General features: G+C 38.5%; 3 protein-coding genes across 34 annotated transcripts in view; 2 read left to right on the top strand and 1 right to left on the bottom strand.

Moving 5' to 3' along the window:
- ZGRF1 (zinc finger GRF-type containing 1) overlaps nt 1-2,236 on the bottom strand; it is a 103,027-nt gene extending 100,791 nt beyond the window's left edge. For 8 of the 21 annotated variants that reach the window (XM_063637981.1, XM_055274832.2, XM_063637972.1 and 5 more), the window contains exon 1: nt 1,993-2,233. The gene's annotated coding sequence lies outside the window, so the exon portion shown is untranslated. Of the gene's footprint in view, nt 1-1,785 lie in introns of all 21 variants that reach the window. The other 13 variants (XM_055274831.2, XM_055274833.2, XM_055274828.2 and 10 more) reach the window with 6 other exon arrangements.
- Nucleotides 2,225-24,567, top strand: LARP7 (La ribonucleoprotein 7, transcriptional regulator). 12 transcript variants are annotated; one of them, XM_063638002.1, is made up of 15 exons: nt 2,259-2,372; nt 3,543-3,614; nt 3,760-3,815; nt 10,926-11,129; nt 12,574-12,674; nt 12,807-12,890; nt 13,004-13,168; nt 13,265-13,358; nt 13,430-13,777; nt 13,875-14,019; nt 15,726-15,877; nt 16,644-16,762; nt 19,737-19,896; nt 21,055-21,146; nt 24,222-24,567. In XM_063638002.1, the coding sequence occupies exons 4-15, from the start codon at nt 10,928-10,930 to the stop codon at nt 24,300-24,302; spliced, it is 1,743 nt and encodes a 580-aa protein (XP_063494072.1). In that variant the 5' UTR covers nt 2,259-2,372; nt 3,543-3,614; nt 3,760-3,815; nt 10,926-10,927; the 3' UTR covers nt 24,303-24,567. The 12 variants fall into 12 exon arrangements, with proteins under 12 accessions (XP_063494067.1, XP_063494068.1, XP_063494072.1 ...); XM_063637995.1 differs by having other exon boundaries at nt 13,427-13,777; XM_063637998.1 differs by lacking the exon at nt 3,543-3,614 and having other exon boundaries at nt 2,242-2,372; nt 13,427-13,777.
- LOC129480712 (small ribosomal subunit protein eS26) lies at nt 16,772-18,138 on the top strand. The gene has a single exon (XM_063638004.1). It carries the CDS (start codon nt 17,738-17,740, stop codon nt 18,083-18,085), a length of 348 nt encoding a protein of 115 aa, XP_063494074.1. The 5' UTR covers nt 16,772-17,737; the 3' UTR covers nt 18,086-18,138.
- Nucleotides 24,568-26,042: the final 1,475 nt, after the last annotated feature.

Here is a 26,042-nt window from a genome sequence, read left to right as displayed (position 1 = left end):
ATGCACCTGTAGTCCCAGCTACTCAGGAGGCTGAGGCAGGAGAATTGCTTGAACCCGGGAAGCGGAGGTTGCAGTAAGCAGAGATCATGCCACTGCACTCCAGCCTGGGCAACAGAGCGAGACTCCATCTCAAAAAAAAAAAAAAAAAAATACAACTTCCACATCCTATCTCCCTCCCCTCCAGCGTACATAAATTGCTGATGCCTAAGAATGCCAAGAAGATAAAAGAGAGATCAAGAAAAACACTCCTGGGCTAGATATGCTGTGTACATAGATGAGAATACATGGTACAGACACAGTGCTGGGCATGTGGCAGTTATTAATATCAGATCTGTTTAATAGCTACCATTTATTCAGTGCTACCATATGCTAGAGACTGTTAAATGCTTTATTTGGAGGTTTTGTTTTTGTTTGCTTTTTAACTTTTCTTTTTCTTTTATAGAGACAGGGTCTCACTCTGTCACCTGGGCTGGAGTGCAGCGTTGCAATCATAGCTCGCTGCGGCCTCAAACTCCTGGGCTCAAGCAATCCTCCCAGCCTCCCAAAGTGCTATATTATAAACTACATTATATACATTATATTATGTTAATTATATACATTATAATTATGTAATTATATAACTATATTACTGTATTATATAATATATAATTATATGATTATTGTGTGTAATTATATATAACTATTTATTTATTACATACTATGTATCAGGCAGGAATTGGACGAGATACTTTACATATAGTATTTATCAGTCTCATAATCCTGAAGAATAAGTATTATTACAATTTACAGATTAGGAACCCAGTATTTACTAATTTAGGATTACTTATATGCTATTTCGCAATTGCAAGATAAATTCTCCATTATTTTCCTAAATTGAGATATTACTTCTGGAATGTACGGTTTAAAAAGAACTGAGAAGACTGAAACTCTTAAAGGATGGTTAAATTCGATTGTAGGAGAAAACCTCAAAAAAAAAGCTAACCGGATCTTTTAAAATTTAGAAGAGCTCTAATACTTATTCATAGAAAGTCAACACCCTTTCTTATCTTAGCATTAATCAGAAAAAATTATTTTAGACAACAGCATCATATATATTTAAGTGAGATGCAAAGATAAAAAGAGTTTTTTCCAAGTGTTCATCTGTCCACGTCTACCAGACAATTCACCTGTTGACTGACTTCTAACAGGTGAAAGATTAATCTCCAAAGAAGTTTTTAAAGACCCCAGATGTTCTGTGATAATTATATACATACATACATACACACAGATATACGTACATACACACATATATATACATATACATTGTGCTACTATATGTACAGACACGATACATATATACATAAAACTCGGTGTTCTCAGTAAAGTATGAGCCATTATTCATTTAATTACAAGATATTTTTCCCGGAGAGGCTGAGGCAGGAGAATGGCGTGAACCTGGGAGGCGGAGCTTGCAGTGAGCCAAGACTGCGCCACTGCACTCCAGCCTGGGTGACAGAGCGAGACTCCGTCTCAAAAAAAAAAAAGATATTTTTCCTTTTGTTTTTAAACAAGGAGTATTTTTTGAACCTAAGCCTGAATCTCTAAATAGTTTGGATAACAAAGTTTTGGAATCACGAACTCAACATTGTTAAGAAACTATCCAGTCCAAATAAACAAAGGAAACCCATATCTCATTTGCCAAGATTCTAATAACCATAATCCTATGTCACCAAATGACAATGGAGACTTGATCCTTTCTCAGTCCTAAATACAAAGAGCAAAGCTCTCTTTGGTCCTCATACGTACTCGAAATTGCAAAGCAGGGCCTGGGAAAAACAGTGGAGAGGCACCACTTACTACAAGCAGTCCGAGTAGCTGTGACTGCGACCAACCCAATCCTGGTTCCAAACAGCATCCTTCCCGGTTCTCTTCTTACGGAGCAGAGTCTTTCGTCCCTTCGCCCCAAATCGCTCAAGTCATTCCTAGGAAATCCCGAGAAACACTTCACCTCACCTGTCAAATTGCACAAAATCCACTTTCGAATTTCTCCCGCGAAAGAATGTGACGTCATTAACGCGAGACCTCACCAGATGAGGACCCAAAACTTAGCCCGCCCACCTCCGTCCGAGCTAAAAAACCTCCGCTTTCAAATCGCCAAATTCTTCCTTGGGTCTCTCAACCGGCCGCGCTCTCCGACGCCCAGCCCTCCCGGAACCACCTCGCCTGTGACGTAGGTGGCGCGCGCACTGCCCCCGGGCCCGTCTTTCTCAGCTGGGACCGGAAAACATTGTCGCTCATCCTATGACGCGAGAGTAACCAAGACTATCAGGATCCGGAGACGGAAAGGGCTGAAGGCCGCAGTACTTGACCCTGTATTTTGGTAGTCGAACGGAGTAAGTTACAAGCGGCCTATAGGGTCGCACAGCTTGGGCGAAGTCTAATTAACTCTCCGTCCTTTTTCTTGCGGTCCACTCTATCATCTATCGTCCTTCTTACCCCGCCCTCCCCGCACGCCCATCAGTTCCTTGGCCTAGTTATCTATGCGCACGCGCAAAAGTCTTCCGGCAGCACTTGTAGTTCCCGTTTTCAGAGAGTAGGGGCGCATAGGGGCCCGGCGTGGGGAGGTTTGGGGCGCGCCCAGCCTCTGACGGCGTCCTTGCGGAAGTACGGGTGCGAGAGAAGCAGTAGTCAGTAAAGAGAGTGCCGTGTTTCGCAGATTGGAGCTGAGCTGTGGCTGCCAGAGGATAGCGAACGTGAGGATTTATATTATAAAATTATCATCTTCTTTTGCAGGACTCTGCCATCGTCCTCGAAGAGTTAAAAATCCAGTTACGGAAGGGAACTAACACGTGCTAGATATGGCGTGCAGAGTGAGTTAGCAAAGAAACTTGAGAAAACAAATGAGGCAGTTAATTAGATAGGACACGGGGTGGTGGCAGATCTCAAAGAGTAAGATGCCATTTAATCTGGGCCTTGAAAATTTAATAAGGAAACTTAGACGAGAAGATTCAGACAAAGCAGAAGACACAGGCCACTACATGTTGAGGGACTTGAATTGTAAGCAGTGACCAGAACAATGATTCTTAACCTGTTGTGGCATACTTCTTTTGAAAACTTAAAGTTATGGATTAGCTTCTCAGGAAAACGTGCATGTACCTAATTAAAACATTTTGCGAGGCTGGGCACGATGGCTCACGCCTGTAATCCCAGCACTTTGGGAGGCCGATGCGGGCGGATCACTTGAGGTCAGGAGTTCGAGACCAGCCTGGCCAATATGGCAAAACCTCGTCTCTACTAAAAACGCAAAAATTAGCGGGGAGTGGTGGTGCACGCCTGTAGTCCCAGCTACTCAAGAGGCTGGGTTGGGAGAATCGCTTGAACTTGAGAAGCGGAGATTACAGTGAGCCAGGATCGCGCCACTGCACTGCAGCCTGGGCCACTGAGAGAGGCTGCGTCTCCAAACAAACATTTTGCATATAATTTCCTTAGGAGAAATTACGAAATACTTTAAAATAGCAAACACACACAAATGACTTGGTGTCTTGTCTAACTCACTCTTCCAGGTTATCTATGTCTTTCGTGGTCTTTGAACTATTTTTCAACCGTGTAACTCGCTACAGCAACATGGAAATTAGGTTTGTCCAGTAAACATGCAATTAATTATTGTCCTGAGCAGTATTTATTAATATTAATTTCAACGTTCCTGATTGCCTGTGTACCTGCTTTTTTAATTCTCCTTTGAACTGGTTTTTAACACTTAACTGGTTCCCTTATTTACAGTCAAGCACCACATACCGACAGACCGCATGTATGACAGTGGTCCCATAAGATTATAGGTGAGTAGTAGGCGATAGTACCTAGGTTTGTGTGAATACATCATAGAATAACTGCATATTCAATGATGTATTTACTCACCTGACTATGCATTTCTCAGAATGTGTCATTGTCATTAAGCAACCCGTGACTGTGCTTAAATCTTTACCGTGTATTCATTTTATATTTGTACAAGAGTCTTGATTTTACCTTTATCTTTAAAATGTATCATTTACAATTTAATGGAGCCCACAAGAATTCTTGTCCAGCCAAAGTTGCATGGACTTCAGATTAAGAATTCCTGAGTCAGAACATAGAGTCCATGGTGATAAATTGCGGGAAATTCTACCAAAATTTAGACAATGTGGGATCAAACATACCTGGGACAACTTAGCTACCTTTGGCCAAGTCACTTAAACCTTTTTGAGTTTTTGTATTAAGAAAATGGAAGAAACTGCTACCTAGTGGGATTGTGAGGATTTACAAAAATGTATATAAAGTTACTGATATTGTTACCCAGTCACTTTTATTCTTCATTTAAAGCCAGTTAAATGTTACTTTTTTTTTTCTGAGATGGAGTCTTGCCCTGTCGCTGAAAGCTCCGCCTCCCAGATTGACACCGTTCTCCTGCCTCAGCCTCCCAAGTAGCTGAAACTACAGGCGCCTGCCGCCATGCCCGGCTAATTTTTTTCTTTTTTTTTTTTTTTTTTTTTTGTATTTTTAGTAGAGACGGGGTCTCACCTTGTTAGCCAGGATGGTCTCCATCTCCTGACCTCGTGATCCCCCTGCCTTGGCCTCCCAAAGTGCTGGGATTACAAGCGTGAGTCACCGCGCCTAGCCAAATGTTACTTTTTTTATTTTTAACAATGTTTTCATAAACTGCATATTATGTTATGGGAAGGTGCTAAGGAATTTCTAATGTTGCAAGTTTTGACAGAAGCATCACAAAACCAGGTCTGTGTTTTAGATGGGTTATACATAGGCTCCTGTTGAGAATGGGTGACTTATAGAACAGTTTATAAACTATTGGCATATTCTAGTGACAGTTGTAGCAGTAGTTGTAGAAAACACTGGATGGAGATGAGAGCCATTTCAAAAGTCAAAACTGAGAGGATTTAACAAGAGATTGGATAGAATAATGATTACTTGTGTTCTATATCTTAGCAATTTGAAGTGCTTTATTTACATTATTTTGGCTAATGCGAACAGCCTTATTATGTAGGTATGATTTTTATCCATATTTTATAGACCACAGAGAGATAGGGTAACTTCCTCAAAATCCACACAGCTAATAAGTAGTTTGAATGGTTAACTTGGTGGAATATGGCATCCTTAAATAAGTTGAGGATGGTAGAAAGAACAGGTGCGGATAAGAAAGACAATGAGTTTGATTTGGAATGTGTGAAGTGACAATACACATACCTGTTATCACAGGACATTGAGAAGCACAGACTTTGAGGATCAAAACTAACAAAAGGATTGTAACTTCCTGATTTTCTGCAGTCAATATATAGAGAAGCTAAATTATATCTTATGTTCCTTGCTGTTTAAATCGGAGGTAAATCATTCTGAACTTAAATACTTCAAGCCACAAAAATAATCCTTAGGAAAAAGAATGAAGGAGGGTCTCTGGGCTGAGAGATGAGAATGATAAGGAAAGCCTGGCTTCTGGGAAAATTGTGACTTTCTGCGCCTATACATTTCTGTCTACTATTCCTTAGATGTTGGGCTTTGACAAGGAAATGAATTGGAGAGCAGGTAGTCTGCCCTTTATAACTTAGTTTTTTCAAGACAGAAAATTAGCAGTGGAGCCTGCTGTAGTGATCATAGCCTACGTTTGTGTTTGTTCGTTTTTGAGATGGAGACTGAATCTGTCTCCCAGACTGGAGTGCAGTGGTACGATCTCGCAGCACTGCAACCTCTGCCTCCTGGGTTCAAGCGATTCTCCTGCCTCAGCCTCCCAAGTAGCTGGGATGATAGGCATGGGCCACCACACCCAGATAATTTTGTTATTTTTAGTAGAGACCGGGTTTCACTTTGTTGGCCAGGCTGGTCTTGAACTACTGACCTCAAGTGATAAACCTGGCTCGGCCTCCCAAAGTGCTGGGATTATAGGCATGAACCACTGCACCTGGCCTATTTGTATTTTATTTACATCCCACAACCTTACAAAGAATTTGAAATGCTTAACACTTTACAGGTACTTTTAAATCTGTTTTTTTATTCAACAAATACTTAGGTACTGATGAAGTTAAAGTTCCTGCCTTTATAGTGTCTACATTCTGGTGGGTTAGATAGATAATAAAATTAAAATTCCAGACCGGGCATGGTAGCTCACACCTGTAATCTCAGCACTTTGAGAGGTCCAAATGGGCAGATCACTTGAGGTCAGGAGTTTGAGACCAGCCTGGCCAAAATGATGAAACCGCGTCTCTACTGAAAACAAAAATTAGCAGAGTGTGGTGGCAGCTGCCTGTAATCCCAGCTACTTGGGAGGCTGAGGCAGGAGAATCACTTGAACTTGTGAGGGAGAAGTTGTAGTAAGCCAAGATTGTGCCACTGCAGTCCAGCCTGCACAACAGACTCCATCTCAAAAAATAAAAATAAAAAATAAAGTTACAATTCCAGGTAGTGACAACAGGATACAAGGATAAAAAATAGTGACTGAGGCAGTGGACAGAGTTAAGGTCAGCAGGGAGGGAATATTTTAGATTGAGCGGAAAGAGCTAAGTGTCTCTAAGAAGTGACATTTGCAGAGACCTAAGTGAACAAGGAAGTAATTTATACAGATATGGTAAGGAAGGTAAAGGGAGCAGCAAGGGCAAAGGCCCTGAAGTGGGAATGGCCTTAGCATGTTTAAAGAATGAAAAGATGATGGTTATGTTTGGACTGAGCCTGTTGGCAAGAATTGTGATAGATGAAGTTAGAGACATCCCCAGGCCAGATTATATAGGGTCTAGTCAACCACAGTAAGGTTTTTGGACATTATTTTGAGTCTGATAAGAAACCTTTGAGCTGGGCACGGTGGCTCACACCTGTAATCCTAGCACTCTGGGAGGCCAAGGCGGGCAGATCACCTCAGGTCAGGAGTTCAAGACCAGCCTGGCCAACATGACGAAACCCCGTCTCTACTAAAAATACAAAAAAAAATTAGCCAGGCATGGTGGCACATGCCTATAGTCCCAGATACTTGGGAGGTTAAGGCAGGAGAATCGCTTGAACCCTGGAGGGGGAGGTTGCAGTGAGCCGAGATCACGCCACTGCACTCCAGCCTGGGTGACAGAGTGAGACTCCATCTCAAAAAAGAAAAAAAAAAAAGGGCCGGGCGCAGTGGCTCACGCTTGTAATCCCAGCACTTTGGGAGGCTGAGGCGGGCGGATCACGAGGTCAGGAGATTGAGACCACGGTGAAACCCCGTCTCTACTAAAAATACAAAAAATTAGCCGGGCGTGGTGGCGGGCGCCTGTAGTCCCAGCTACTCGGAGAGGCTGAGGCAGGAGAATGGCGTGAACCCGGGAGGCGGAGCTTGCAGTGAGCCGAGATCGCGCCACTGCACTCCAGCCTGGGCGACAGAGCGAGACTCCGTCTCAAAAAAAAAAAAAAGAAACCTTTGGAGGAGTTTGTGTAAGGAATTGGCATGATCTGTTTTACGTATTTAAATTATAATTCTATCTGGAGAATCAATTATAAGGGAAGAAGATTAGAAGCAGGCAGACTAGAAATAAAGTTCTTATAGTTGTTCAGACAACGCAGTAGTAGCTTGGACCAGGTGCTTATGATGGAGGAAATGAGAATTATTCATATTTGGGATATATTTTAAAGTTAGAGCTAACAGAAATACTGATGAATTGACCATGAGGTGTAAGGAAAAGGGAAATTAAGAATGATTTTAAGGCTTTTGCCTTTTCAGCAATTTTGTAATTGGTGTTTCTGAGATAGGGAAAATTGGTGGGAGGGGATTGTTAGCACTTGAGAGTCCTATTTTCACCATGTTAATTTTGAGATATCCTTTAGATAAACTAGTGGAGGTGTCAGGTGGACAGTTGAATATTGGAATGGGGAGCTAATGAGAGAAGATAGATTTGTAAAGCATCAGCATAAAGCCAATGAGCTTAAAGCCAGGATCCTCAGAAAGAATGAGTGTGTAAATGAGAAGGAAGCCCAGGACTGAGTCCAATTTAGGCATCATGTAAAGGTGTAGAGCACAGTAGGAGAGGTAGGGTGAAAGAAAATTGAGAAGCTGAGATTGCAAAAGGAAATTGAAAAGGAAGAAAACCCGTTTGGAAGCTATATGAAAAAATATTTTCAAGGAGGGAGTTACCAACTGCATTTGCTGCTGAGAGGTCAAGTAGACAGTGGAGCTCATTGAGGAGCTTGTTTGCAGTTTCTCTAGAATGGTGAGGAGGAAAGCCTGACAGGATGGGTTGAAGTAAGAGCATGAGGTGAAGAACATGGTTATGTGGTACTCAATGACACCTCATTGTTTTTCTATTATTAATTCTGACCTATAGTTGTGTTTTATGTCTTAAGCTAGCATCACCTAAATATGTCATTACTTGTATAATTTCAAAATTGGTACTTGATTGATCTACTGAAACCTAAAATGCCAAAATGTACTTCTGTTGAGTTTGATGAGAATGCGTGTTTAGTTGGAGATTTGAGGTGAAATGCATTAAGGGCTTTGTACCCTCTTACTAGATATCACTTTGAAACACATTATCTATTTCTGTTACTATCAGCAGCATCACTGTAGCAGTTGGAGATTCTAACCAGCAGTCAGACTCAAGAGATGCAAATACTGTTTACCAAAGAAAGATACAAGGCAAAAGATAGGGTAGATGCAGCTTCTTCATCCCACCAGAGGCCACCAAGCCATTTACCCATATCTAGCAATTACCCAAATTCACTACTTTTTTCTCCCATTTACCCACAACAGGCATGTATGCCTTCCCTAGATAAGGACCACGGTGTATTTAGGACACTTTGACACATAAAAGCTTTAACCCCTTTTGCCTATCAATCTGTTGTTCTGGTCACATAGGCATAAGACCTCCATGCCATCTAATAGCTGCTCCAAACCAGGTGCAACGTGGGAAACAGGTACAACACTCCCCATTAGTCTCTCCAGTTTCCAAGAAGACTGTATTATAGGAGACTGAGGTTACTCTCAAGCAGCCTGTATTATCCCAGGCCTGATATTAATCCTTTGCTCCTATACCACTAATGATTCAATTCATTCAACAAAATCTAGGCACAATTTATTCAACACATTTTTAAGTGACTCTGTGGCAGGGACTGACAATATATCAGTAAACAAAACAAACAAAAATCTCTGATTTCATTGATCTTACCATCTAGGAAGGATAAACAACAAAGAAATAAATTGCACAGTGGTGATAGTAATGTTAGAAGATGATAAATGCTATGAACAAAAATAAGGCAGGGGAGTTACTGTGTATGTATCCAGAAATTTGCGTTATTAAATATGGTTGTGGGAGGAGACCGCACTGAGGTGACATTTAAATAAACACTTGAATTAGGAGAGCAAGCTGTGTTATCTCTAGGGATATGTGTTTCAGAGAGAACAGGTTTAAAAAGACCCTGTTAGACATTGCTGGGTGAGCTTCAGGAAGTGCAAGTACTGTATGGCTGGAGCTGACAGAGCAAAGGGGAAGAGTTACTGAAAGTAACTTGAGGAAGGAGGGGGTTAGAAATTGCTGCCCAAGAAATAAACACTGGAATGAGAAGGCCACTTGAAAAGGCTGATTTATGGCTGGGTGCGGTGGCTCACACCTATAATCCCAGCACTTTGGGAGGCTGAGGCTGGCGAATCACCTGAGGTCAGGAGTTCGAGACGAGCCTGGCCAACATGGTGAAACTCTGTCTCTACTAAAAATACAAACATTAGCCGGGTGTGATGGCAGTGGTGCCTGTATTCCCAGCTACTAGGGAGGCTGAGGCAGGGAGAATCGCTTGAACCCAGGAGGCAGAGGTTGCAGTAAGTTGAGATCATGCCACTGCACTCCAGCCTGCGCAACAGAGCAAGACTGCCTCAAAGAAAAAAGGAGAAAGAAGAGAGAAGAGGCTGATTTCTACAACTTACCAGTTGAATTCTGCCCCTAGAAAGCAGAAATTAACATTTTAAAAATCAAAATTGCCAGGTGCGGCAGCTCACATCTATAATCCTAGCACTTTGGGAGGCGGAGGCGGGCGGATCACCAGGACAGCAGTTCGAGACAAACCTGGCCAACATGGTGAAACCCCGTTTCTTACTACAAATACAAAAATTAGCCGGGCATGATGGCATGTGCCTATAGTCCCAGCTACTTGGGAGGCTGAGGCAGGAGAATTGCTTGAACCCTGGAGATGGAGGTTGCAGTCAGCCAAGTTCGCACCACTGCACTCCAGCCTGCACAACAAGAGGGAAACTGTCTCCAAAAAAAAAAAAAAAAAAGCGAATACAACTTCTCTGGGTGGGGGGATGTTGTGATGGAGAGTGTCCACGTCCCTTAATCTTACACTTTTCACTTACTGACTTAAAAGTGCAGCTTAGGCCGGTCACGGTGGCTCACGCCTATAATCCCAGCACTTTTGGAGGCTGAGACGGGCAGATCACGAGGTTAGGAGATCGAGACCATCCTGGCTAACACGGTGAAACCCCGTTTCTACTAAAAATACAAAAGATTAGCCGGGCGTGTTGGCGGGTGCCTGTAGTCCCAGATACTCGGGAGGCTGAGGCAGGAGAATGGAGTGAACTCAGGAGGCGGAGCTTGCAGTGAGCTGAGATCGCGCTACTGTACTCCAACGTGGGGGACACAGCGAGACTCCGTCTCAAAAAAAAAAAAAAAAAGTGCAGCTTAGTGAGATAAAGGTGTAATTTTTTATATTATTCTAGGATAATCTAGCCCTGTGTTTTAAAAGGTACAAAGAAACTAAAGCTGTGATCCCTAACATAGGAGGTACATTATTTTTTTAATTTAATTTATTAAATATAAAAATAAATTTTCTTTGTCTTCTGACGGCCAAATGTGAGTCCATTATTCTCTCAGACAATTAAAGGCTAATCTAAATATTTAACTATATTAGCTATTATGATTATTTAAATATTTACATCTTTTTCTTGTAATTCACAGGAATGGAAACTGAAAGCGGAAATCAGGAAAAGGTAATGGAAGAAGAAAGCATTGAAAAGAAAAAAGAAGTTGAAAAAAAGAAACGGTCACGAGTTAAACAGGTGCTTGCAGATATTGCTAAGCAAGTGGACTTCTGGTTTGGGGATGCAAATCTTCACAAGGATAGATTTCTTCGAGAACAGATAGAAAAATCTAGAGATGGATGTAAGTTTGCTTCAGTAAAGGAACCAATTTTTAGATGTGGTTGCCTTTGAATTTACTTATAAAATAGTATATTCTTTTTTATTTTTGAGATGGAGACTTGCTCTATTGCCCAGGCTGGAGTGCAGTGGCGTGATCTGAGCTCACTGCAACCTCTGCCTCCCAGGTTCAAGTGATTCTCCTGCCTCAGCCTCCTGAGTAGGTGGGACTACAGGCATGCACCACCATGCCCGGCTAATTTTTGTATTTTCAGTAGAGATGGGATTTTACTGTGTTGGCCAGACTGGTCTCGAACTCCTGACCTTATGATCTGCCCACCTCAGCTTCCCAAAATGCTGGGATTACAGGCGTGAGCCACTGCACCTAAAATAGTATATTCTATAATGTGTATCTTCGTTTCTGCAAGTATGTTCCTTGTAATCTGTTCTAATTTTTATTTAGTGAATGACAATCTTCTAAATAAAGACTGTTGGTAAGAGTTTAGGCTATATTAAATAAGCAATTTCAAATCAAAGCTTGTAAGTATTTTGGGATTTAATTGCTTCAATAACCATTCATCGTGTGTAACTCGAGAGTGCTATACTTTAGTTCATACAAGAAGGCATTTCACATAGCTCAATGTTATTTTTTGTGGCAAGGTCTATCTTTTTTCCCTAGGCAAGAATGCACTGGCTCCATGTCCCCTCACTCCAACTTCTGCCCCCACCTCCACCCCCTCAGCCCCACCCAAGCAATCCTCCATCAGCCTCCCTAGTAGCTGAGAACACAGGCAAGCATCAGCAGGCCAGCTTTTTTTTCTGGCATTTTTAAGAGATATGGGGTCCCACCATGTTGCCCAGGCTGGTCTTGAACTCCTGAGCTCAAGGGATTTACCTTCACATCTAAATTGAGATAAGAGGCATTGAGCCACCATCCCCAGTTGCTAAATTTCAAATAGCAACCATGTGCTTGTTTCTAATAGGATGGGATCCAGACATCCTCTTTGAATGTCTGGGTATTGCTAATTAATCATTTGTGTTCAAATCTTAATCTGCAGTTACATACACTAAAATGTGTTATTTTAGGTCGCCAAATATGCAATGCCATTTAGACCCTCACAATTTTTTTTTTGTTCATTTGAGTCTCACCCTGTCTGCCAGGCTAGAGTGATCTCAGCTCACTGCAACCTCTGCCTCCTGGGTTCAAGCGATTCTCCTACCTCAGCCTCGAGTAGCTGGGATTACAGGCGTGTGCCACTACACCCAGCTAATTTTTTGTATTTTTAGTAGACATGGGGTTTCACCATGTTGGCCAGGCTGGTCTTGCACTCCCCCATCCACCAGCCTTGGCCTCCCAAAGTACTAGGATTACAGGCATGAGCCACCAAGCCAGAGGGGCAGGTTAAATTGTACCAAATTGAATTGATCCTGCTGATACACTAACATACTAACTTTTTCATTTTCTTTAGATGTTGATATATCACTACTTGTGTCTTTTAACAAAATGAAAAAATTGACTACTGATGGGAAGTTAATTGCCAGAGCATTGAGAAGTTCAGCTGTTGTAGAGGTAAGAATTAAGAATACTGTTTATATTTATAGTTTATAATTATAAAGAATGTTAACGTAATGATTATTATATGATTATAGTTTACAATTATAAATAATATTAGTTTTATTAATGTGATATGCTATTTTAAAGCTTGATTTGGAAGGCACCAGAATCCGGAGGAAAAAGCCTCTGGGGGAAAGACCAAAGGATGAGGATGAACGCACAGTGTATGTGGTAAGCTTAAGAACCCGGGTCCCCAGTCAGAAACTGGCACAGAAACAATATAAGTTACAAATTTATTGACATTGATTGTGAAAAACTCTAATATTGCGTTTAATTTATAATAGGAGTTACTTCCCAAAAATGTTAATCACAGCTGGATTGAAAGAGTCTTTGGGAAATGTGGCAATGTTGTTTATATAAGTATACCACATTATAAGTCTACTGGAGATCCAAAGGGATTTGCATTTGTGGAATTTGAAACAAAAGAACAAGCAGCAAAAGCAATTGAGGTAGGTCCAGATCCTAAAAAAAAAAAAAAAAAAAAAAAAGGAAATACAACAAGTATTAAAATATATAAATATATAAACTTTTCACAATCATTTCAGTTTCTTAACAACCCACCAGAAGAAGCACCAAGAAAACCTGGCATATTTCCTAAAACAGTGAAAAATAAGCCCATTCCAGCCTTAAGAGTTGTGGGTGAGTATTTTTCAATATTTAAATAGATGTAGTTGAAGTAAGATGAACTAATGATGGCACTTTTACAGAAGAGAAGAAAAAGAAAAAGAAGAAGAAAGGCCGAATGAAAAAGGAAGACAATGTCCAAGCCAAAGAAGAAAACATGGACACAAGCAACACCGGCGTCAGTAAAATGAAAAGATCCAGACCCACATCTGAGGGCTCTGACATTGAGTCTGCTGAACCCCAAAAGCAGTCCTCAAAGAAAAAGAAAAAACGGGACAGAGTTGAAGCATCTAGCTTACCTGAAGTCAGATCAGGGAAGAGGAAGAGAAGCAGCTCTGAAGATGCAGAATCCCTAGCTCCCCGATCAAAAGTAAAGAAAATTATTCAGAAAGACATCATTAAGGAAGCTTCAGAAGCTTCCAAGGAAAATAGAGGTAAAACTACAAGGTTTTAATTAGATTAAGTTAAGCTTCTGTTTCACCCATTTCACAGCCCCATGTCTTAACAGAGTGCTTTTTTATTTATTTCAAGATATAGAAATCTCTACTGAAGAGGAAAAGGATACTGGAGATCTAAAAGATAGCTCTCTCTTGAAAACAAAAAGGAAACATAAGAAAAAACATAAAGAGAGACATAAAATGGGAGAAGAAGTTATACCATTAAGAGTACTATCAAAGTAAGTCTGTGGCTTAAATTCTGTCATTGGCTTAACAATCCATCACCATTGCTAAAGTGCAATTCCAATTTATATTCAACAGAGTTGCATATTAGCAACAGTAATGGCCTGTAGCCAAGAACTGCAGTGTGGGCGTTAACGCAATTGCTGATTAAGTAGGAACCACCACACTCAAACATGGAAGCACTTATTTTTGTCATGTCACAGCAAATGCCTCCATGTTAAAGTAGAGGGGGCCCCTTAACAGATTTAAAAACAGCTTAAATATACGAGATACGGTCAATACAATGAAGTCCTTTTCCAACAAAAAAATAATAAAAACGTAAAAGGAAGACTTACCATCACCAAAACATGGAAGCACTTACTTCTTTAGTTTCAAAGCAAGTACGTCCACGTTTAAGTGGTGGGGAGCCCAGTCTTGGAAAAACTTAGAATCCTTTAACCTCTAACAAGCTTAGTAACCTTAAAACACTATAAAAAAAAATTTTGTAACAAAAGGTGTGGTGGCTTGGAGACACCTCCACTGAAACATGGAAGCACTTACTTTTGTTTCACACAGCAGGTACCCCCATGTTAAAGCAAAGGGGATCCCTTCAAAAGAGAATGAGGTTAGCGTATTCTATATTTTGGAGTAGTAAGTTGGATTCACTCCTACTAAAACATGGAAGCACTTACTTCTTTTAAAGTCACAGAAAGCACTTCCATGTTAAAGTTGAAGGGAGCCCACCCACATACAACTTCTTTAGACTTGAGAGTAGTTAGACTGAGGAGAAAGAAAACAAAATGGCATACCTTTTGAAGAAAAAAATTTCTTTACCTTCCTGAACTAGTTCCCAAAGATTCCTGTTCTCCTCCAGAAGGGTAAAAGGCAGGAACTTCAGCCACTTCTATTTATACTATTCTTAACTCCTGAATTCCTTTTGCCTTTTTATCTCAGAGAATCATTACAAGGGCCTTTTGTTATTTTAATGTATCAGCTCTCAGGGAATGTATGATCCTGGGTGGGTCTGGATCTTTTTTTTTTTTTTTTTTTTTTTTTTGAAGTATACAGATGTCAATGTTAACAGCTAAAACCATTACCACAAGATATCTTCCTCTTTAAAAAAAAAAAAAGAAAGAAAAAGAAAATCTCCTATCTGCTTGTTTGATGGCATAGATTAGGGTAACAATGAGTGCTCCCACTGAGCCAAGAAAGGCATTGTGTTTCTATCTGGAGGAACTCTGTTTGAAGAAGCATCTACATATTAAAGTATGTAAATAAATAGATTGCTTCCACGGGGTGTTTTCTTCTACTTAGAAATTCTTTTTGATTCAAGTAAATACTAAGGAATGTTATCTCTCAAATTGGAAGCAGTTTAACAAATCTTTAATCTCGCACTTTTCCCACAGAGATGACTAATTTAGTAAATGTTACTAGTTAAGGAATTAATGCTAAAATTTTACTTTTATAAATTAAAATACTTCAGACACTCAAATTTCATTGGAAATCTTAAAACATTTAATCTGAATATTGGGGGAAGAGGAACTCCCTTAGCTTATTTGCTAAATGTCTTTAGAACCTAGGAAATATTTTGAATATGTGTTTAAAGAAACAGGAAAGTTGGGTGGAGGAGTTGCTCCAAGTCACTGTGAATGTATATATTTAGATATTTCCATATTTACTTTTTATATTTAGTCATCTGTTATCACCATTTCTTTCCTTGTAGGAGCGAATGGATGGATTTGAAAAAAGAGTATTTAGCGCTACAAAAAGCTAGTATGGCTTCTTTAAAAAAAACAATATCCCAAATAAAATCAGAGTCAGAAATGGAAACAGACAGTGGAGTACCTCAAAACACTGGAATGAAAAATGAAAAAAGTAAAGATCACTGATAGTTTTGACAACATTATAATGTACTTATATATGAAAATGCTATCTCTGAGTTGTTATAAGATTAATTTTAAAAAACTTGATTATTCTATTTCATTATTAAAACAATTCTTGATTTGTGAAGTTATCCAGATGTTATTTACTCTTGATAAGAATATTTAAAAGGCTCATTTAAAACAATTTTTTAAATAACCTGAGTTTTCTCTACAGTTTTCGTTATTAAGAACATGAGTGCAGAGTTTGTAGACTGAGCAAGTTTGTAGGAATGAAGATTGTAGTTTCTCACCTGTTAATTTCATTCTGTAGTATGCACCACAAGCAGAAACAAGTTAAAGCAAAATTCCTATAAATTCAAAATTAGGATACATTTTAAATTCTCATTTCTTGTAAAAATAAATGTTCACATTTGAATAATAATGTGTTTAAAACACAGTATCTTTTAACTTTTTTTTAACTTTATTGAGTAAAAATTTGCTGTTCCTTTGTTCAGGGAGAAGGGGCAAATTTAAAGGCTTTACGAATGCTCTTCTAGCAGTAACAATTTGCATGTAGAATAATAAAACTTTCTGAATTTTATTCATGATATTTTGAAATAAGCAGTATGACATATAACCTTTGTTTATTTTAAAATTAAATACATTTTAAATTATTTAAATCTGCCTCAGGAATTATTCTAAGGTAGTCCTCCTAAGTATTAAATTGTTGTTAAGTGTAAGAGATTTAGTCCTGGTCTTTTTCCTTTTCTAATCAACAGCCAACAGGGAAGACTGTCGCACCCAGGAGAAAGTTAATGCAACAGGACCACAGTTCCTGAGTGGAGTGATTGTGAAGATCATTAGCACAGAGCCTCTACCTGGCAGGAAACAAGTCCGGGTAATGATTTTGAGCCCCTAGGGTATTTGTTCCTTTCTTCTCTTATTATTATTTCCCTGTGTGAAAATGTTTTGCATATGGAAGATAAATCAAGTTAGAATTTGTATCTCTATGGTAAACTACTGTACAGTTTTAATTCCATGGTAACTCTTAGGTTTAATTTTGAAGCAAAATCTAGAGGCTGAAATTCCTCACTGAATCAATTTTATAGTAAGCACAGTTTAAACATCCTTCTCTATAGGAAAATTGTAACTTTTGCTGATTTTTATTGGCACTGATTTTTTTTGTATTACCTATGTGCTGATTTTCTTTAAAATTTTAATTATAGAAAATTATAGAATATTTCTGAAAACCTATTAAAATTTTGCACGCATGTGCCAAAAAACCCATAGTTCTATATAATTTATGCTACAAATTGCTGTACATACAGGCTTATATTTTTTTGCTTTATACAGTCTATCTTCTATAGCCTTTTATACCACACTGGTAAGCAGTACTTTCTATTAGGGAAATTATATACTTTTATGTGAGAGTACCATATTTTATTTACCCTTACCCTGCCTGTCACCTATTTAAGTGAATCCTTTTCTTTTTAAAAAGTGTGAAATGCTCTGTAACATACCACATGTTGTAAGTATTTTCTTATACTGACATTCATCATCAGTTAGTGTGTTGTTTTGGTTTTACAGAGACTCATCAGTCAGGTTTTAACTTGAATACCTTTGAGGTGGTGGTTTGTTTATCTGTAAGCCCTCCTTATCTGAAATACTGTCCTACAATCCTATAGCTGTCACTAAGAAACAAATCTTGATTCTCTGCAATGTTGGTGAAGGATTTGGCCAAATCCAAATTGCTGTTACCAGCTTGCATTTCAGGAGACCGCTGAAAATTGAAGGATCTAAATACTGCTCTGATTAATCAGATCACAAAACATTTAATACAAAAATTGCGCTCTCTCCGGTCCGTGCCTCCAAAATGACAAAGAAAAGAAGGAACAATGGTCGTGCCAAAAAGGGCCGCGGCCACGTGCAGCCTATTCGCTGCACTAACTGTGCCCGATGCGTGCCCAAGGACAAGGCCATTAAGAAATTCGTCATTCGAAACATAGTGGAGGCCGCAGCAGTCAGGGACATTTCTGAAGCGAGCGTCTTCGATGCCTATGTGCTTCCCAAGCTGTATGTGAAGCTACATTACTGTGTGAGTTGTGCAATTCATAGCAAAGTAGTCAGGAATCGATCTCGTGAAGCCCGCAAGGACCGAACACCTCCACCCCGATTTAGACCTGCGGGTGCTGCCCCACGTCCCCCACCAAAGCCCATGTAAGGAGCTGAGTTCTTAAAGACTGAAGACAGACTATTCTCTGGAGAAAAATAAAATGGAAATTGTACTTAAAAAAAAAAAAAAAATGCTCAGAGTTATTTCTAATCAACTCATTAAATAACTTCCGTTATTTAAATGGTAACTATATCAATTACAAATTTATCATTTATGATCATCAAAATCATAAAATCAATCCCTGCATTAATCCAGTTAGTAGTTACTTACATTTTGCTGAAACAAAAACTGAGCTGTGTTGGTGGTTACAGCTGTCTGTGACTTGCCCATGTGATTACCAGGCTAATTTGTCACTCTATGGGTTTTAAATTCTAAGAGTTTTAAATCAAGAGATTAGCCTGACATTATAATGGATATTTAGTATATATCTTTTGAGTTGTAGTAATTGAATATGCTCAAAAGTCAGTTATAAAACTCATTACTACTACTGAATACATTCAAATTTCAACAATACTGAATTTTTTACTTGCTTTATATCTAAATTTGGTACTAATTAACTAGGTAAAGAAGTGGGAAAGACTAGCAAGTGTAAGTCTCTGCAGTTTTTTTTTTTTTTAATTTGGCAAACAGTTACTAAATGCCTGTTTTGTGATAGTTTGCTGAATGTTGGGGTGAGTTAAGATCTAGTCCCTGGCTTCTAGAAACTCACAGATTTTATTGTATATTTTTTATTATTAACTGATAAACTTTTCTTATTCTATGATGAAATAATACTTCCAGGTATTGCTCAATTCTTTCCGTAATTCAAACATCTAAAAATTCAACATCTGAAAATAATCTAAATTAGTTATGTCCTGAAATTTTAGGTCAAAACGAAAGGGAGGCAAGATAAATAAGATTTTTCCCCCCCATTTAGGAATCTCCAGTTACTTCTTTAGCTTTATGAATGGAAGTTGATGAATTAGGAATTAGTGTAACATTCCTGCATAAATTCATTGTATACTCTGTAAAACCTGCTGTGAAAAAAAAAAAGTTGATTAAGAATGCAGGAATCTGGTTAATTTGCCCTCACAGCAGGCAGTGTAGGTAAAACTTTTCCTTGCTGGGTGACCACAACTTGTTTAGAAGAGGTTACTTAGGTATTTTTTTCAGAAAGTAAGAGCTCTTGAACAGTGTGGAAACCTAGTATTTTAGGTTTGGTTAAACTATTTTTCATGAGTTGTTATTAAAAGTTGAATGATTTGTACACATATTTTAAAGTCACAGTGATTTTCTACAGGTGAGTAAAAACAAACCTCCCTTAATCCTTTTTTTTTTTTTTTTTTTTTTTTTTTTTTTAATTTTATTCCTTATACTACTCCCAGATGTGAACGCTTCCTGATTTGGGGGTTGAGGGACACTATTTCTGCTTTCTGCTCTACAAATCTGTTGTCCTTATAGAATATTCCCATTCTAGTGCAGATTTTAAGGATGTGATTTCAAGAAAATAAACGAAAATAAATTACTAGAGTTGATATTATTCAAATCTATTTTTAAGAACATGCTTTACAGGAAATGTTTGATACAGGATATTTGCTCCTCATTAGTCTGCAAAATGCTTTATTTACATAATATGTTCTGGCATAACCATTGGAATAGTTTTACAATTATTGTGAAACTTTTTAAATTTTATTTGTCTTTCTACTTAACCCCAATGCAGGATACTTTGGCAGCAATCTCAGAAGTTCTTTATGTCGATTTGCTAGAAGGGGATACAGAATGCCATGCTAGATTTAAAACTCCTGAAGATGCTCAAGCAGTAATAAATGCATATACAGAAATTAACAAGAAACACTGCTGGAAACTCGAGATCCTTTCTGGTAAAACTTCATAGAAGTTTCCTTTTTTTTTTGTTACCATCCTTATTGTGGGTAATATATTTTCTGAGTTTGGCTAATGAAACTAGTTTTTTTGTTTTTTTGGCTTTTGTCTTTTGGGGTTTTTTTTGGTCTTGCTCTGTCACTTAGGCTGGAGTGCAGCAGTGTGATCTCAGCTCACTGCAACCTCCACCTCCCAGTTTCAAGCAATTCTCCTGCCTCAGCCTCCCAAGTAGCTGGGATTACAGGTGTGTATTACCACGCCTGGCTAATTTTTATATTTTTATTTTATTTTATTTTTTTTTTTTTTTTTTTTGAGAGGGAGTCTCGCTCTGTCACCCAGGCTGGAGTGCAGTGGCGCAATCTCGGCTCACCGCAAGCTCCGCCTCCCGGGTTCACGCCATTCTCCTGCCTCAGCCTCTCCGAGTAGCTGGGACTACAGGTGCCCGCCACCACGCCCGGCTAATTTTTTGTATTTTTAGTAGAGACGGGGTTTCACCATGGTCTCGATCTCCTGACCTCGTGATCCGCCCGCCTAGGCCTCCCAAAGTGCTGGGATTACAAGCGTGAGCCACCGCGCCCGGCCTTATTTTTTGAGACAGAGTTTCACTCGTGTTGCCCAGGCTGGAGTGCAGCGGTGCAATCTCGGCTCACTGCAATTTCTGCCTCCCGGGTTCAAGTGATTCTCCTGCCTCAGCCTCCCAGGTTAGCTGGGATTACAGGCATGTGCCACCATACCCAGCTAATTTTGTATTTTTAGTAGAGACGGGGTTTCTCCATGTTGGTCGGGCTGGTCTTGTCTCGAACCCCGGACCTCACGTGATCTGCCTGCCTTGGCCCCCCAAAGTGCTGGGACTACAGACATGAGCCCCTGCACCAGGCAATTTTTATATTTTTAGTAGAGACGGGGCTTTGCCATGTTGGCCAGGCTGACCTCTGGTGATCCTCCCTCTTCGCCCTCCCAAAGTGCTGGGATTAGAGGTTTGAGTCACCGCACCTGGCAAAACTAATAATTTTTTTTCTATTGTGTAATATGTATAAAGTAGCATTAAATATATTCAAAAACTGTCCTAGTTCTACTATTGAGAATGTAATGCCTTGAATATGGTTTTTCAGATATGTTCTTCTTTTCATCCATCAGAGTTTTTGTTTGTTTTTAAGGTGATCACGAACAAAGGTATTGGCAGAAGATTTTGGTTGATAGACAGGCAAAACTTAATCAGCCTCGGGAAAAGAAAAGAGGCACTGAAAAGGTAATTGATTCATTTTTGTTTTTTTAGACTAAACTTTCCTTGAACGTTTAATGCCAAAGTCAGTACTAGGTAGTCATAAAATGATCGTAGTTTTGCTATTACCTAACGAAGATTTACTGAGTATATGTACTATGTTTTAGGTTGGGAGGGAAAAGTCATTTCTCTAGATTTCAAAATGTGTGAAATTGAATTATTTTTCTCACAAGGATATATAATTTTAATTTAGATTTTTTCTTTTTAACCAGTGATATACTTTAACAGTCTCGATTTCTGGCTGCTATGTCTTGTAGTTTGGTGATAAATGATTATAGAAAGATTATCTTCATGGTAAAAACACAATGTATTTAGAATGTAGTTTATAAAGATAGGAGGCTCCATAGATAAGATGGAGAGACTTTATGCATAGTGTTTCCTATAGCAACGATAAGCTTTATTCCTCTTTCTCTAAGATAGTAGGTAATATAAACAAGCTTAAATAATTTAGAGCAAGCCCCTCTTTTAGTAATTTTATTTTTCTGTCACTTAAAATGATACTGGTCTGATCAGTAGTGGAATCACACCTGGGAATAGCCACTGCTTTCCAGCTTAGGCAACATAGCAAGACCCTGTCTCTTAAAAAGTTTTAAAACAAATTATTATACATGTAAAGGTTAGTACATTTTAAAAGTGCCTGGAACAAAGTAGGGTACATAATACGTAATATTAACTATAGTCATCAAAATTTAGAAATGTATATTATAAAAGTGTAAGAAAAATGAAAAAGATGAACTTCTTTTTTGTTAGGTGAGCACTTTAAAAGTCTTATTTCCTGTAATCTAAGCTTGTTGATTTGGGGTCATATTTATACAAAAAAAAATAATAATAACTTAAAAAGCAAGTGTTTTTCATCAACCTTCTACCATTGCCCAGAATTTATCGTGATTTGTGGGGAGGTGTGAATTTTGTTTCCTTGAAAGGAGACTGAACTTGCTGTGGTGGGGAAGCCTCCTGTGCTTTCCAAGGATTCTTTCAGGGATATGAGGTGTTAATTTCAAAGCCTGTTTGAGATTATTCAAATGTTAAAATCACTAATCCAGAACTGGTAACTGAAGTGAAGTCACTTTGTTAAGTAATACCCTTCTAATTGGTGTGAAATTTCATTTAGATTTTATATATTTTTAAAAGTAGGAATAAATCATTTATTTTTCGTTTTAAAAATTTAGAGCTCATCTTTGACTAGGAAGTTTTTTAAATTGAGTTGGAACACAACTCGGTTATGACGTCAGGATTGTCGTTAACACAATTTGTTAAGTAGCTATGGAAGTAGCAAGTTGACCCTTGTTGTGAAATGAAACGGAGGTTAACACACAAAGTAAGTACTGTGCAAAGCTTGTTGGAAAAAAGGAGTAGACCATAATTAGTTTCGCCAACTTGTTTGCTAGTTAATTCAGCCAATGATTTTTGAGTGCCTTGTGTTAGCCACCGTTCTTGGAACCTGGGGTAAAGCCATGAATCACAAAGTCCTCTACTTTCATGAAGCTAACAGATAAACGATATAGTTTAGGTGATGACCAGTGCTAGACAGAAAAATAAAACAGTGTATTGCAGGAGAGCATTGTAACAGCTGAGGTTGTCTGGAAAACTCTTCTGCAAAGGTTATGTTACAGCCAAGACCCTTAGGGAAGTGAGTGAGTAAGCCCCCAGTAAAGTTTAGAAGTACAGCTTTTCAGGCAGAAGCAAAGAAAATGCAGAGACCGGAAGGGAATGCTGTTAGGGACTAGAAGACCAGTGTAGTTGGAGTACTAGGAGCATCTTAGTAATTAATGGAAATTGCTTAGAAAAAAAACTAGTAGAACATCAGTGAATGTGCCAAAAGGTTACTTAAATACCTTACTGACATGACAGCCCAATATTTCTACAACAGTATTGTATTTGGCCCATAATTGAGTAAAAGTAAAAAAATTCTGGCTCTTAATATTCACGTTACGGGGCCAGGCGCAGTGGCTCATGCCTATAATCCCAGCACTTTAGGAGGCTGAGGCTGGTGGATCACTTGAGGTCAGGAGTTGGAGACCAGCCTGGCCAACATGTTGAAACCCTGTCTGTACTAAAAATACAAAAATTAGCCAGCTGGCACGCATATGTAATCCCAGCTATTCGGGAGGCTGAGGCAAGAGAATCGCTTGAACCTAGGAGGTGGAGGTTGCAGTGAGCCAAGATGGCGCCACTGCACTACAGCCTGGGCAACAGAGCGAGACTCTGTCTCAAAAAAAAAACTAAACTAAAATAATATATTAAACACAAGTAAATTAAATTAGTGGTGTCTCACAAAAGATCAAGAAGATGAAGGAAAGGTCTGCCAAAAGGGATGTCTCCTACTCATTTTGCTAGCCTAAATCTTTGTAGTATGCACTATCATTTTGAACACATTGGTAAAAAATAGATAACAGCTACTAGAGACAGAATGAAGCTTATTTCTCTTTGGCTTTTAAAACATTTGAATTCTGTATAAATTACTGATAGCAGGTAAAGGCAGAATTTATAAAATTTGTGAACAGCAACATGGGTATGATAGAGTTCTAAACTTCTTTGGATTTTAATTCACCTCAATGATGAATAATAGGTTTTTAGTTTAATCTAAAAGTGAATTCCTTCCAATGGCCATATGGTACCAAACACTTTAAAACTATTTAAATGAATACTCATTAGAATCTATATTTTTTAGAGAAAAAGATTTGCATTTACTCCAAAGTTTAATATTTTTAGTTTTTTTAATCAAGGAAGCTTTTGGAATATTTTAGACATTTTAAACAGCTTTCTTTTTTATTCTGTGTAATTTCATTTGCCTTCCTTAAAAATATTCAACAATTTATGTAAGGGTGTAAGAAATAGGAAATAGTAAACAGCCTTAATAACAGATGTGATTTGTAATTGATTTGACCTGAGCATAATTATCTCATTTGTCATCTTGTCGCTGTTTTTAAAAAATTTCCATTCAAGCTGATAGCTGTGAAATTTTTTCTAGTCATAGTTGTGTGTGTGTGTGTGTGTTTTGAGTATCCGATACATTTTAATTTCTGATTTATTTCTCTTTAGTTAATCACCAAAGCTGAAAAGATTAGACTGGCAAAGACTCAACAAGCGAGTAAACACATAAGATTTTCTGAATATGATTGAAAAAAAAAACAAAACAGTTCACCTCTTAATACTTCACAAGATACTTGAGCTGTTCTTGGGATATTCACTTTTATTATGGTAGCACTGCATAATTAATGTGTTTTTAATTAAAAGAAATATCTTTGTTCCTCAACTTGTAAATGAGACTTTTTTCTAGAGACAAATACGATGTATACCACAATTTTTTCTTAAATATTTTATTTGTTGAAATTATCTTAGATGTCAATGTCAGGTGATTTAGTAAATAAATGTGTTTTGAACATTATTTGGAAATGTGTTGATTTTGTTTTTATATTGTAAAAACAAAACATAATTGCAAAAATAACACTACATGAATATAAAGTTTAGAGAAATGTTTAACACTGAACTCTCCACTGTACTTAGTTTGTAACTTGCAATACCTTCAATACCTTTTCATGTTGATTTATACAGACATGTTTAATATTTCATTCTATTCATTCCACTTTACCTATCTGAGCTTCCATTGAACAATAGACCATAGGGATTAGTTCTAATTAAAATGTTAAATTTTTAAAAGAATTGAGCTTTTTCATAAATCAAGTTAAATGTTTTATTTTGGTTAGACAAAATAAAATGTACTAGGTGCTATGAGCACAAGAAGGAAAAAATAGAGGAATCAACCTTAGGCAGAACTGAGCTCTGTTATTTTATTCAGGAAAATCACAGGAGTGAAACATTTAAAGCCTTCCCAGAATTGAACTTACTGGGTCCATACAGGACTGGCATCTTAATGTCTTATCAAAATCTCAAGGAAGTACTCTGGACAGCCATGGAGTTAATTTCATTGGGCTACAAACCAAATCCTGGATCTGTCAGCTTTATCCAAAATTGAGGGTCTTATTTGGCCACCCCCTTCCATGATTGTGGGGAGGCTACAATCAGGATCTGTTCACTTCTGTGAGCCAGATATTTAAGGAGATTGGCCATCTCACTGGTTGGAGTGACAGCTAATTGCTACAAAGTTAGTGCCATGGCAAGTTCCCACTCACCCGCTCCATGAAGTTTTTCTTTCCATGAAGGAAAGCTAGCATATGCATTTTCATGGAGAAGGAAGATATGTATAAATAGTTGCTAAGTCCTATTATGAGGATTATAATTAAAGATGCTCCAGTAGATCCAGAATATCAGGAGTAAATTAAGGTTTCAAGAATTCAATTGATGTCAGTGAGGAATGTCTTATGGCAACATGGAGATGTTACCAAGTGAAATTTCAGAAATCTTCCCGTTCGCAGTTTTTAAAACTATCATTCAACAAATATTTATTGAATATCTGTGTTTAGACATCGTAACACTTGAGAAACATTGAACAAAACAAAGATCCCTCATTCATGGAGTTTATATTCCAGCAGCAGATACAGTAAACAAAAATAAGTAAATTACACAGTTTGTTAGAAAGTGACAAGTCCTAGGAAGAAAAAATGCAAGGGAGGAGAAACCCTATTCATTCTTTTTTTTTTTTTTTTTTTTTTTTTTTGAGACAGAGCCTCCAGGCTGGAGTGCAGTGGCATGATCGTGGCTCACGCAACCTCCACCTCCTAGGTTCAAGCAATTCCTTGCCTCAGCCTCCCGCGTAGCTGGGACTACAGGCGCATGCCGCCACACCCGGCTAATTTTTGTATTTTTAGTAGAGATGGGGTTTCACCATCTTGGCCAGGCTGGGTTTGAACTCCTGACCTTGTGATCCACCCTCCTCGGCCTCCCAAAGTGCTGGGATTACAA

This window comes from Symphalangus syndactylus, chromosome 4, assembly GCF_028878055.3.
Source record: "Symphalangus syndactylus isolate Jambi chromosome 4, NHGRI_mSymSyn1-v2.1_pri, whole genome shotgun sequence".
Taxonomy (NCBI): domain Eukaryota; kingdom Metazoa; phylum Chordata; class Mammalia; order Primates; family Hylobatidae; genus Symphalangus; species Symphalangus syndactylus.
Note: the sequence above shows the minus strand (reverse complement) of the source record. Positions and strands in the feature narration are given on the sequence as shown.

Excerpts from the sequence above, each read along its gene's own strand:
- LARP7 (XM_063637997.1), top strand. The coding sequence starts at position 10,928 with ATGGAAACTGAAAGCGGAAATCAGGAAAAGGTAATGGAAGAAGAAAGC. Across the intron at positions 15,878-16,643 it reads TGGAATGAAAAATGAAAAAA|CCAACAGGGAAGACTGTCGC; the intron begins GTAAAGATCACT and ends TCTAATCAACAG. Across the intron at positions 19,897-21,054 it reads GAAACTCGAGATCCTTTCTG|GTGATCACGAACAAAGGTAT; the intron begins GTAAAACTTCAT and ends TTTGTTTTTAAG.
- LOC129480712 (XM_063638004.1), top strand. The coding sequence starts at position 17,738 with ATGACAAAGAAAAGAAGGAACAATGGTCGTGCCAAAAAGGGCCGCGGC.